Source organism: Morchella importuna (assembly GCF_003444635.1).
Source record: "Morchella importuna strain M04M26 chromosome Unknown Morimp01GS007, whole genome shotgun sequence".
Classification (NCBI taxonomy): Eukaryota; Fungi; Ascomycota; class Pezizomycetes; order Pezizales; family Morchellaceae; genus Morchella; species Morchella importuna.
Genome location: NW_025763404.1, coordinates 94,415 through 106,468, shown reverse-complemented (window position 1 = coordinate 106,468; position 12,054 = coordinate 94,415). Strand labels below are relative to the sequence as shown.

The following is a 12,054-nucleotide window of genomic DNA, read 5'->3' as shown; positions in this document are numbered from 1 at the left end:
AGCGCATTCGATCCCGTGGAGATATTCTCAAAAGTCGGCATTCATTCGTACACGGTGAACAACTGGCAAGAGATGGGGAAAGAGAGATCAAGTAAGAAGGATGAGGGAGGGAGGGGGGGACAGGCTGGGTTTATTTTCAAGGGGAGGCCGGAGGGTAAGGGAAGGCTTCGTTTGAATTTACTACTAGATATTCCAAACTACCTTGCTTAGGGAGGTGACAGACCAAACCAGAGATGTTTTCCAAGGGTGCACTACTACCATGTCTTCCAGGGGGGACGATGCCTAACTGGTCACAAAATAGGTCCCTCAAGTGCAAGCTCTCCTGTAGCATTTTAGCTCTTCGTATTCTGTCATTTCAATATACATATCTCAATATCACCCACCTCCCAAACAATTCCGAGTAACCCAGGTAGGCAGGCAGGGAAGGTCTCAAGGGGAAAAGAAAAGAAAAAAACGTTGAAGCTTGGGTGTGGCGGGGGATGGGGCTGCTGCAGGCATCTCTTGGACTGATTGTTGGGGAGGCACTTGTGCACTCAGTCAACTACCTACTACTCTAACTTGCGTTTCGGTGTGGAAGCCGGGGTGTGGTGTATCCAAAGTACCGCGACGACATCTCCATTTTCGCAAAAGTCAAGTACTTTAACACTGCGAGCATCCGTCGCTGATACTAGATGAGGAGATTGGCGTCCTAATTGGGCTCTATCACAAGCGCGAGACCTCCAATTGAATAGTTCAATTGTAAACTTTTCCCCTGCTCATCATCGTTTATTGCGTGCATCTGCTTGACATATCTCTTGACAAGAGTATCTCTCTACAGCGCTGAAGATAGGACCATCTCCAAAGTCAAAGCTGTAAGGGATGGAGTCTCATGGCGGATCCATAGGACCAGATCATGCGTTACATTGCATGGCATGCCCAATTTCCCACTCTATGTGAAATGTGAGGTAAAACAACAGGGGAGGTTCCCTTCCTTCTTTTCTTTCCAGCTTTCGTTTCCAGCCAATTGGAGCGATCGACTTCGGAGCTTTTAGCGAAATCCAGCTTCGGGAATCGATAGAGGTGTTTCTATGCGAACAGCCGGTCAGTCTTGTAAGTCTGTCTTTAGATCAGACGTACATGTTTCCTGGATTTGGCGATTGTAAACTCAACCCCGTGGTCTGCCTGTCGGTGAAAACGTCAATTCTATCAATCTTTCCTTTCCTTTTTTTTCTTTTTTATTCTCAGCCGAGGCGCAAAATAATAATAAAAAAATCAGCAGAATACTAATTTAAAACAATTTCCGGCTTTTCTATCCCTTGAGCCCTTGAGCGCGCGCGCAAAGTAGCCGTGAATTCCTGTCGCTGTTTTTTTCTTTATCCCCCACATTCTTCGGAGGCGATAAGCCGAAGACCCTTCCTTCCCTTACATAGTATTCCCCTGGCCCGAGTAACACTCCTACAGCAGAATGTGCGTGCTCGTTGCTGGGACTTAAGGTACCTACATACATCGTCGGTACTCTGCGTACGTCATGCTATGTATCTGTAGCACGTGCATGGCATGAAAGGAGGATCCGCAGTGAAGGAGTACTAACCACCTCCAGGGCTTTCAGACAGGTCCGAGTTTATCTTCACACCGTGCTTTCTATCGATTTGGATACCTTCCACACCCACCCACCACACCCATTTAAACACAGCCCGATAAAGAGATAAAATAATAAAATAAATAAAAAATAAAAATAAAAATAAAAAATGATTTAACAACCGGCTTTGCCTTAGTCAAGTTAACCAGGGCGAATCAAGGACCGGGGTTTAAATCATGGCCAGAACTGCATCACGCGAGCCAATTCCGCAGCCTGATTCGACAGTCTTGAATATCTGGAGAGGAGGTGAAATAGTAGAGTGAGGTAACGAGATGTAAAGAGGGGTAGTAGTGACAATACGATACGATAGAGTGTTAAAACAATCAGATCGCGGGGATTCTATGATAATAATTAGCATCAGAATCTGGGGATCGTTGTGGTGTGCCCCTCCCGCGGGGAAGAGGGGAGGGTATCTCGGATTCTCTCCTCCGTCTGATCTTGTGATTTGCTTTTGTTTGATGTCCCTTTATCATGTTCCCCTCATCTAGAAGGGAAGTGACTGATCTCCAGCTATCCAGTGTTGAAAATGCAACTAAGTAGATTTGTAGGAGAGACCCTGCGTTGATGAGGGGAAAGGTGGAATGCGAGTGGGGTGTCACACAAGAAACTGAGGAAGAGACAATTCGTCAAGTGATACTGTCTTAGATGATCAGATCAAAGCACAAAATGTACCTGTATGTCAGAGGCGACTGGTAGAGGGGTTTCTGAGTAATAAAAGACGAAGGCTACGAAGTCCCCAAGAACCGTGTCCGCCATGCTGTCTGCGGAGATCAGAGCCGTGGAGCAGATAGGGCTTCATATCGATAAGAACTCGCTGGATTCGTTCACCAAGCCTCGACATCCTGGTATTCTGCAGGCAGGAGCCTTGTTTAGTGCCGTGGGAGAAGGATAAAGTGTATATAATTGTAAATACCGCGTGTCTGTGCCTTGCCCTTCAAGCTCTCAAGTATTTCCAACTACTCCGAATACCCTTATGATACCAAAGCGTTCCATCTGGCCTAAAAGACTTCTGTTTATTGATCTACCACAAAAAGCTGTTAGTCAGGCAATTAATCATTAATCTGTTTGCTTAATCCGGGGAGCATATATATTAGAGAGCATCCAAAACCCTGCTTGTACTACTACGGTACCTGACTTGGTCACTGATGGTGGTGAGACCGTAACAGGCTTGAAAGCAATTTCGGTTGACCCTTTACCTTACAACGTAATATAACCCTTCAGGCGTTTGCAGATGTTGGGACAGAAAAAGGCGAAAAAATCTCTTCACTGGTACGTGCATATCCCGACTGCGGCCGTCTTCCGTCCCTCCAGATATGTATATCGGGTTGATTCGGCACCTTGAAATTCTTCGGCAGTGAAGATATAAAAGAACCCTCCTGCTTTTTCTTTGCGGCTGAGTTTGCAATTTTCCCCCCAGCCAAAGGTGCCCGGTGCCAGTATTATTAGAAGATGGCCTGAAATGGCTAGTTTAACTCCTTGATATTATCCTATCCTGGATTAGTAACAACCCTAACCCACTGTCTTCATGCATGCTGTTTCAATTTGGGAAATTCCCAAAGCGTTACACCGGGCACCAATTGATAATAGTTTCTCAGCCCATGTATCTCTGGTGGTAGGCCGCGAAGAAGCCAGAATCCTATGAGAGGGAGTTCATCCAAACAATAATTAATTTGGCGTCAACCCTAAAGGCTGTTATGAAGTGAGCGAGATATCCAAACCAACTGCCAGCACATTGCCTGAGTGCTTTCAAGCCATACACATCACTACTGACGAGGCTGATGATAAACTATCGTTGTAATGGCGACACAAAAACAAATTCTGAAGCATTCTGTCAGTCTGTACTCCTGGTGCTCAAACCTGTAGCAGCCAGTGAGTAAGCACCGCCGACCAGGGATAGCAACGTAGCGTCCAGTATCTGGAGTGTAGAACCTCGCGGAGAGGGCGGTTAGCTGTGTTTGTAGATGAAGGGTGGAATTTGTGTATCCGATTTAAGAGCTAGAGTGTATGCATGGACAAGATATCAAAGGCTGATGCAGCTGGATGTGAACTTGAAGGGGTTGTTAGAAAGTACGGAAAGATAGCAAGATGTCGTGGTGTCGTGCCCCACGGGTAGAAAGCTGCTCTCCATGGTAGGAGGGTTGACGTTAGTCCACACTTGCTGGCAAATCCTAGCCTACCGACCACCAATGTCCATCACCTACACAGCGGCACACACCCAGAACCCGCCTCATCAACCCGCATTTTCCTTCCCTCTCACATACAAGAATTCATCTGCTCCGCTCAACTTCTTCACCGAGCCCTAACTGTATACTTGCGCAATGATTGGGCGATGCCGGTCTATGATTGTGAAAGCCCCAGTTATAATATGTAACGCGTACCGAAAACCCCAATGATTGAGACGTTTCTGCTCAGATAGAGGGAACTAGCCATGGCCTTTGATATTGGGAAAGCGGTTTTGAGACAAGAAAACATACAAGCTCCCGTCTACGTCCGTTTCAGGCCTCACAGGGACGCTGGCAAGATGACTTTCTCCTCTTGGGTCTGCCCTTTTGACGCTGGTCGTCTCAACATCATTTGCTAGTTAGCATACCAACACGGAATCTTGAAATTCGGTGCGCCGTAGATGATGCCGTAAGCTCTGACAGATGACAAAAAGTATCAGTCTCTCTATATGCACCAATCTACGGCGAGAGCCTGTATCATAGATACAGCTCGATTTTGTCTGTTACTTAAAATCTAGCGTATGGGGGCAATTTTAAGATCGAGAGCGATTGTGGTAATAATGTGAGTTTCCATTGATAAACACATGTACACTTTGTGTAATAACCTATCTTTAAAGTAGACGGGCTATGTCTAGGTAGGATTGAAGTGTGGACTGCCCACCATCCTCACTTGTGCAATACGGTTACAGGAAGCCTCATATTAGAGACATAGCCACCCACCCGGGTCCTACTACTTATTCACTATCAAAACCAAAAAATAGATGAATTATTGGTGCAAGAAATTCACTAGAGCTTTCTCTAAGCTCTTGGGGTAGATGTTGCTAGTGCATTGTATTTTGATCACAGAATATCACTCGCCAAAAATCTTCACGGCTGGAAGACGGTTTATGCCTCTTGTTCGTACAGAAAGGCTTCGTTATTGTTGTTCTATGTAGATCTCTAGATAGAAAGTTAAAGTATACAGGGTATTACGGGGGTATTGACTTGATCTCCCTTGGGATTTCGATGACTACCACCTAGGAAACAGCTCCAGGAAGTGCAGCGTATGAATAAAAGGTCTTTATTCTTTTATGCCCTTAGTCTTCGAGTGGTTATATGATCTTAGGTTGCGATCTTGACGAAGTTTAATTTATTCTTTTCATAATAGCTTGATTTGCGGATCCAGAAGAATTCTCAATAGCTGCTTTTACTACAGCTACTGGTAAAAGATGTAAGCTGGTAAGATATTTTGCTCGGCCGGCAAGTAACTATGTGGGTTGTATGGCCTAAAAGTGATGTATGGAGGAGATCAGGCCAAGGTATATCTTTTTTCTCTTTATTTCCTGTTCTGGGCTTGAATAGCTCCATGTCCGCTAAGCACCACTATCGTGATGCTGTGCACAAAAAGCATACCTAGTGGCCCTAAAAGGATTGCGGCTACTAATAAGTCAATGTCAGTAAACCATCTATATCTTGAAAATAAGAGCAATTTGATATATATATAAAGCCCGCGAATACCTCTTTCACCGGCGGACACTCCATTCATCCCACCCCGATTATCTCGCCAACTAAGCTCTATAATCCCCCTAATAAGGTATCGAATCTACCCTTAACACTCCTGGTACTCTAAAAAAGCTACACAGACATATACTAAAATAGTACAGCTGTTACTACTAATACCTGTTAACTTGATGACGAATGGCGGCGCACACAAAGCGTCTCAATCTTATCAAGTTGTGTTGGCGCGATCGAAATGTCAGACCAGACGAGGCCAATTCCGTCTACCAACACAATGTGACAACACTAGACGCTTGAGGCCTATCCGCTCATCGAGCAGAGCTGCTAATATAGGGAAAGCTTTCCCTGGGGAGATGCATGTAGTTCTAGTACTAGTACCTATTCATGATGGCGGCGCGCTACAAAGCGTCTCAGTCTTGTCAAATTGTATCGTAGGAGATATCGATCAAAAGGTCAGCAGACCGATACAGACAATAACTCCACCGACACAACGTGACAACACTAGACGCTTGACGCGTACCCGCGCATCTGAAGGTTTGTCTTTGGGAGGGGAAGGTGGTGTAGAGACTTTGTCTAGGTTATAGTGGATGGCAAGGTTGGTGGTTGATATGGTTGTGGTTATGTGGGTAGGAAGGAAGAAGTGGGAAGGGGAGGAGATGGGGAGGAAAGAGAAGACGTGGTGCAGTAGCCTCTGGGGGGCGGGTAACTAACTGGCGGGACTAGACCCCAGACCACACCCACCCACACAATTCTCGGTGGCCCGGGGGTAATACATGTACTTAAGGGAGAGGATAAAGCGACCTAGGGGGAAACACCTAACACTGTCATGATATTGAATCTACCACGACGTACATCATGGCCCACTAGCGCCAGAGAGCATTCACCAAAGATCAGGGCACGAAAAGGAGGGGCATCCCTCTTTCCTCCCCTCTTTTCTCGCAGTCCCTAACCAGAGCTAGTGGAGAGCTCTTTCCTAAGACCTCATTAGCAGCCTTCTAAAAGTGTGTGCTGTTATTCTTAGCGATATTTACTAGAGTGTTTGTTCATACTGGACGTGTTCTTGTCATATCAGCTATGTGTGTTCTTTTATAACTGTCTTTTCAAGCAGTGAATACGTGTTAAACTAGTCCCTTTGTTTGCACTATAAATAGAGGACTCTTCCTTCTTCATATTCGATAGTTCAATCAGAATCAGTCATCGCCTATTCTGTGGATGGTGACATCTGTCCGTGATACGCCCCTTCGTAGGTAGGCAAGCATGTAGGAAACGGTGAGGATGCGTTACGATCTTGGCGTGGGTGGAGCTACTGTAATCATATACTATCACTCGCAATGGTGATGGATGGGCACGAGTGATATTCTGTGACTTTGTTGCCTGTGGGTAGCTTAGCAGAACATGTGTTAATACACGTTTTAGTGGCTACGTGATCGGGCTCGGGTTAGCATAGGTGTTAGTTTCAAGGGCTATAAGTTAAGTTGTGGCAGCCCGCTTTTGGCCCAATCAACACTCTCAATTAATGAGTTATCAATCAATCATTATCACTCTCATTTTTGAATCCGAGTATTTAGTACCACAGCCTTCTCTAGAGCTCTGATAAACACCTTGATCACAAAAAGCCCGAAACCGACGGTCGTTGCCCCCATGTTTCTTGAGTACATGTATATATCACCGTTCTAGCCACTGCTCATCACAAACCGATAGGTGGAACAAGAAGGGGACGAAGCAAAGGAAGAGAAGGAAGAGAAAGAAAGTCATATCCCCATTACACCTATTTATAAAACAGAAAAACAAAAGAAATACGCCAGCCCCCTCTACAAACCCCCCACGGGCTCCACAATGGCCTTCACCAGCCCCGGCCTGCCCACCCTCCACACTTCTTCCGCCACCGTCTCCCCCACCCTCTCCACGAGCTTCTCTCTCATGCTCTCCTCCATCTCCCCCTCTGGCTTAACCCCTGCTACCTCCTCCTCCTCCAGCAGCCGCAACACGCTTACTACAGCCCCCACCACCCTCTCCGCCTCGCTCCCCCCATCCCCTTTCACAACCCCCTCCACAAACAGCCTAACATTTGGCAGCACCAGCACCCTCACCGCCTCCCTTCCACCGACCGCCGCCAGCCCCATGATCGCCCCATAATGCGTGCCATACGGCTTCGCCGGGTCCAGAAAGTGCTTCAAGCACGTCCTCGTCAGCCTCGGCTTCAGCGTGTGGCTGCTATCCCCGAACCTCTTACAAACCGCCTTTAGTAGACTGGCGGCCAGATCCCGCAGCTCGTATGCTGCGGCGTCGCCGCCGCCCCCGGAGCCGAGCCGCTTGCCGATCAGGCAGGTGAGGATTGGAGGGATGAGAGCAGCCACATATGGCTCGATGAAGAGATTGCTATTCTCCAGCAGTGCATGTGTCACTTGCAGCATGACGGAGAGGATAAACAGGTGCTTGAGCCCATGCGTGACCTTCTCGCTGATCCACTGCACAAAGTACGGCAGCAGCTGGTGGAGGCCAGGATCATTCCTTAACGAAGCGAGTGCAGCTGCCCGTAGCGCGTCATTACTCTCGTCGGTGACCGCGCTGCAGACCCGGTCGAAGTAGAGCTGCAGCTCCTTGCTGAGGATGTGTTTTACGAGCGGGCGCACTGACACATCCGCGGTGGTGGGGACCGTGGTGCTGGCGGGGGGAGGGGCTCCTTTAGGCGTTGTTTCAGATTGGCGTGCGGACTCGGAGGGCGTGGGGTTCATGGGCGTTGCGGGCTGGACGCCTTCAATTGCTAGCCAATGTGCGGTGAACGTCACCTCGCGGGGGACTTTGGGGAGCGGCGCGTTGATCAGCTTCTCGAAATCCACCTCATCGTCCTCAACGTAGTAAATCGGCTGTGCCTGTCCCAAGGACGCCTCTCCAAACTTCAAGGGCCGTGTGGATTCGTACCCGTACAGCGGCTCGACGTCGAGCACGCGCAGGGCGTTGGAGATGTCGGTTGTGGCGAGGGTGGTGCGCTTGGAGTGGCGCATAAACTTGAGAGCTTCTTGTAGGACTTGATGCAGGCGGTATTCGACGTCCATGGCGAGGTTTTTAGCAACCTCGTCGGAGAGAGAGGGGATTCCGACGGACTCAGAGACGTCTTTGACGGTGTCGGCGTTCCAGAGCGCCATTGTGGGGGTGGGGTGTTTGTGGGGTGTTTGTTGGGGGGGGGGGGGGGTTGTGAGGGGAGAATTGGTCGGGTTTGTGAATTTGTGTTTTGGTGTTTGGCGGTGATGATAATTGTGTGGCGTTGGTTGGTTGATGCGGAGAGCTGAGCTCAATTGGCCGGGTGTGACGAGCGGAGAGAGCGTGGGCACGTGTGTGTGTGTGTGGCTGGGCAGGGTAACAGCAGAGAACAGCCAGCCAATGCTGAGATGCACGCATATATACATCTCGAATATTTATTACATGTAATTAACCCGAATACCTCAATGTGATCTGAATATCCACAGAACTACAGACCTCAGTCCCGCAGACAGTTTACAACTGAGATACAGACAGCTCAAATACAGACGTCTCTCTGATATCACTCGCCCGGGGGTCTATCTCGAGATACCGCACCTCCCAGCAACGCCCGCACACCGCACACCGCACAACCAACCAACCAACCAACCACAGCGTTGCCGGGTAACCGCATCACGTGCCCCGCATAAACAAACACAAAGCGCGACACCCGCGCCCCGTCCAGGTCCCGCCCGCCCCGATCTGTCTGAGAGCAGCAGCACCCGCACGACACACCGCCGCACGCACGCAGAGAGAGAGAGAGAGAGAGAGCACCGGTACACCCGCGCCCCGCACACCGCACGCCGCACATCTACAAACACAAGAGAATACTGGCACCCGCACACACAAGAGACCACCGGTACCCGCACGCCGCAGAAATGACATCCGTCGACCCCTCCCCCCAAAGCGGATCAAGCTCCCCGGCCCCCCGCATCAAAGATTCCTCTCCTCATACGCCCGCAATCCCAGCCCACCTCCCAATCCACCTCCTCCTCCTCCACCACCACCACTACAAAAACAACCACCAAACCCCCCGCCCCCTCACAAGTCTTCACCGCCTCCTCCTCCCTCCGCTTCCGCCGCATCGGCAGCCCACGCCTCTCTCAATCCCCCGTTCGCAAGCAGCCCCCACCGGCAACACCCAGCTTCTTCCAAGACTCGGACGTCGGTAGTAGCGTTACACGCCTGGGCACCTCCGTAGACTCCCCCAGTGGTAGTGGTGCGGATCCAGGTACACCCACGCCGACACCCCGCCGCCCGGTACTGGCAGAGAAGGCGGGGAACGAGAAGCGCCCGCGCGACGAGGACACCCCCCTACCAGCTAAAGAGAAGACACCGCAGAAGGAAAATGTCACGGATGATGAAGAGGCGCTGAGGAAGCTGCTGAGTGAGAGGGTGGCGGCGCTGAAGGCTGAGATTGAAGGGTTGAAAGTTCAGCGGGAGCTGGAGGAGGCAAGAATTGCAAAGGAGTCGGCGGCGGTGGCGGGAGTGGTGAAGAGGGTGGATAGAGTGGAGAAGGATAGAATGGATGACGGGCTGCAGGCGCTATTGCAGAGGTTACTCGCCGCCAACGACGGCTCACACACGGCACTACCGGCGCTGAAAGCTACGGAGGTAGAGGAGGATGAGCTGATACCGAGTGCACGCCCGCGAGAATCTACGGACCCGGGGGCATTCCATTGTCTCACCTTTACCCGCGCCTCAACAAGCACCTACACACCCCCTCTCCCCACCACCTCCGACGGCGACGACACCACCGCCTTCCTCACCACCACTGATACCGCACCACCCTCCGCGCCCCTCCAGAAACACACAGCCACCGGCTACGCTTCCACCGCCTCCTTACCTTTACACTCACCTTCATCCTCGACCCCCCACCTCTAGCATCCGCAGCCTCTCCACCACAATCTCGCCATGGGCACGAGCCGAGCTGACTGCGCCGCTGGCCGCCGCAGCGACGGAGGGGGATGTGAATAGAGTGCTGTATGCGCTGAGTAGCTACATGGTACTGGCAAAGAGGCGGGCGGGAGTGTTTGCTAGGTGTACGAAGAGCTTTCCGGACTTGCTTCCTGCGGGGGCGGTGGGGGTGGTAGGAAAGGGGGGAGAGAAGGGAAAAGTGAGCAGGAGGGAGGTGGTGGCATGGTTGGGGAGGAGTGTGCTTGTTTTCCGGCGCCGGGGTGAGAAGGGGGGAGTGGAGCTGGTGGTGTGTTGGAGGATCAGTGTGGACGAGGTGGGGGAGGCAGAGAGCGAGTTGAGTGCGGATGTGAGGTTTCCGGGGTGTTGTGAGTGTTTTTTCCTTCCTGTCTTGCGTGTGTGTGTGGAGTGGGGTAAGAGGGAAGTCATGCTAATGTGTTTGCGGGTGACAGGGAAAGACGCAGATGACCGCGGCAGCCTCAGGAAGGTTGGCGAAGTGTTTACAGCGCTCGTCAAGGACCGCGGCGTGTTTGAGGCCGTGAGGTGCGTGGTGGGGTTGGTCTTTCAGTAAGTGAGATGGGGTGGACTTGTGTGCTTATGGCTTGTGGCTTGTGGCTCTTTTTTTTTGGCCTTTTTTGTTGCTATACCCCCCCGATCAGCTCTATATTAACCACCCCCCTCGGAAATGGAATGCAATTTTGGTAGGTACGCGTGCCCGCGGGCTTGCTGTGTCTATGTTGTGTGTTTCTTTCCCCTTTCAGCTCTATCACTCTTGTAACCTCTTAACCTCTTTACCTCTTGTACGCTCTTGTAACTTTTTGTTCGTTGGCGGTGTTTGGAAACGGCGTTCTCGCTTTTTTTTGTTATTGTAGTGTTTTTATGGTTGTGGCTTTTTTTTTTTTCTTTCTTCTTCAGTTGTAGTGGGGAGGGGGGGTAATGCTCTCCTTCTCTTCTCTCACCCTTGTCTATTGGTCTCTTTTTTCTCTTACCTCTCTCTTATCTTTATGATTCATTTGTTGTGCTGTGGTAGATACGATAGTATACATAGAGGATGGCGCGCGGGAGATTAGCTAGCTAGCTAGTGGTTGATATTAATATTGGTGTTAGTGTTTGCGGGGGATAATGAAATGATTTTTATGCTACTACGGTTATTTGGGGCTTGTGTCTTTAAGAATGGACGCGAGGCAATCAGTCAATCAATTTGTGTTAGAGTGTATACGTAAATGAAAAAAAGGTTTGGGGGGCGAGGCGAGTGAGAGGCTGTGATTGTGCCGATCATACGATGTCACTCGTAGGGTTAGGGTCGCGGGGATTGATGTGGAGTGCTGGTGAGAGGAGGCTGTACTCCTCGCCCAAGTAGAAGGAAGAAGCGTCTCCCGCTGATAATAAGTGCTAAGGGACGTAGCCAGCTGCAGTGTAAGCGTAAGGGCAAGCTGACCGTACAAGCAGTCCCGCAGGTTACCCGCCCCACACCGCACCGCATGTTTCTTTTCCTACTTTCTATACCCCACTCTTCCTTCCCTCCTTCTTTCCTTTCCACACACTCACCCCCACAACACAACAACTGACAGCAGGAAAACACACACACCCCTCCCTTCCACTGCCACCGCGGTATCTACTAAATAAACCCCGCCAGTAAGCCAAACCACCACCACCACCACCACCACCACCACCACCACCCCGCTACAACAGACCACAATTTGTATGTTCGGGCTTGCTGGAACCGTCTGGTGTTGTCACGTTGTGTCAGATTGGATTGAGGATTAAGACCGTTGGTCTAGTCTA

At 50.3% G+C, this 12,054-nt stretch overlaps 3 protein-coding genes across 3 annotated transcripts; 2 read left to right on the top strand and 1 right to left on the bottom strand.

Annotated features, from left to right (window-relative positions):
- Positions 1-7,148: 7,148 nt before the first annotated feature.
- LAJ45_03234 (uncharacterized protein) lies at positions 7,149-8,483 on the bottom strand (the record flags this gene model as incomplete). Its single annotated transcript, XM_046112821.1, has 1 exon — positions 7,149-8,483. The coding sequence occupies one exon, from the start codon at positions 8,481-8,483 to the stop codon at positions 7,149-7,151; it is 1,335 nt and encodes a 444-aa protein (XP_045973698.1).
- Positions 8,484-9,233: 750 nt separating this feature from the next.
- Positions 9,234-10,239, top strand: LAJ45_03233 (uncharacterized protein; the record flags this gene model as incomplete). The annotated part of the gene is made up of 2 exons (XM_046112820.1): positions 9,234-9,242; positions 9,325-10,239. The coding sequence occupies 2 exons, from the start codon at positions 9,234-9,236 to the stop codon at positions 10,237-10,239; spliced, it is 924 nt and encodes a 307-aa protein (XP_045973697.1).
- A 118-nt stretch (positions 10,240-10,357) lies between these two features.
- LAJ45_03232 (uncharacterized protein) lies at positions 10,358-10,840 on the top strand (the record flags this gene model as incomplete). The annotated part of the gene is made up of 2 exons (XM_046112819.1): positions 10,358-10,637; positions 10,722-10,840. The coding sequence occupies 2 exons, from the start codon at positions 10,358-10,360 to the stop codon at positions 10,838-10,840; spliced, it is 399 nt and encodes a 132-aa protein (XP_045973696.1).
- Between the last annotated feature and the right edge of the window lie 1,214 nt (positions 10,841-12,054).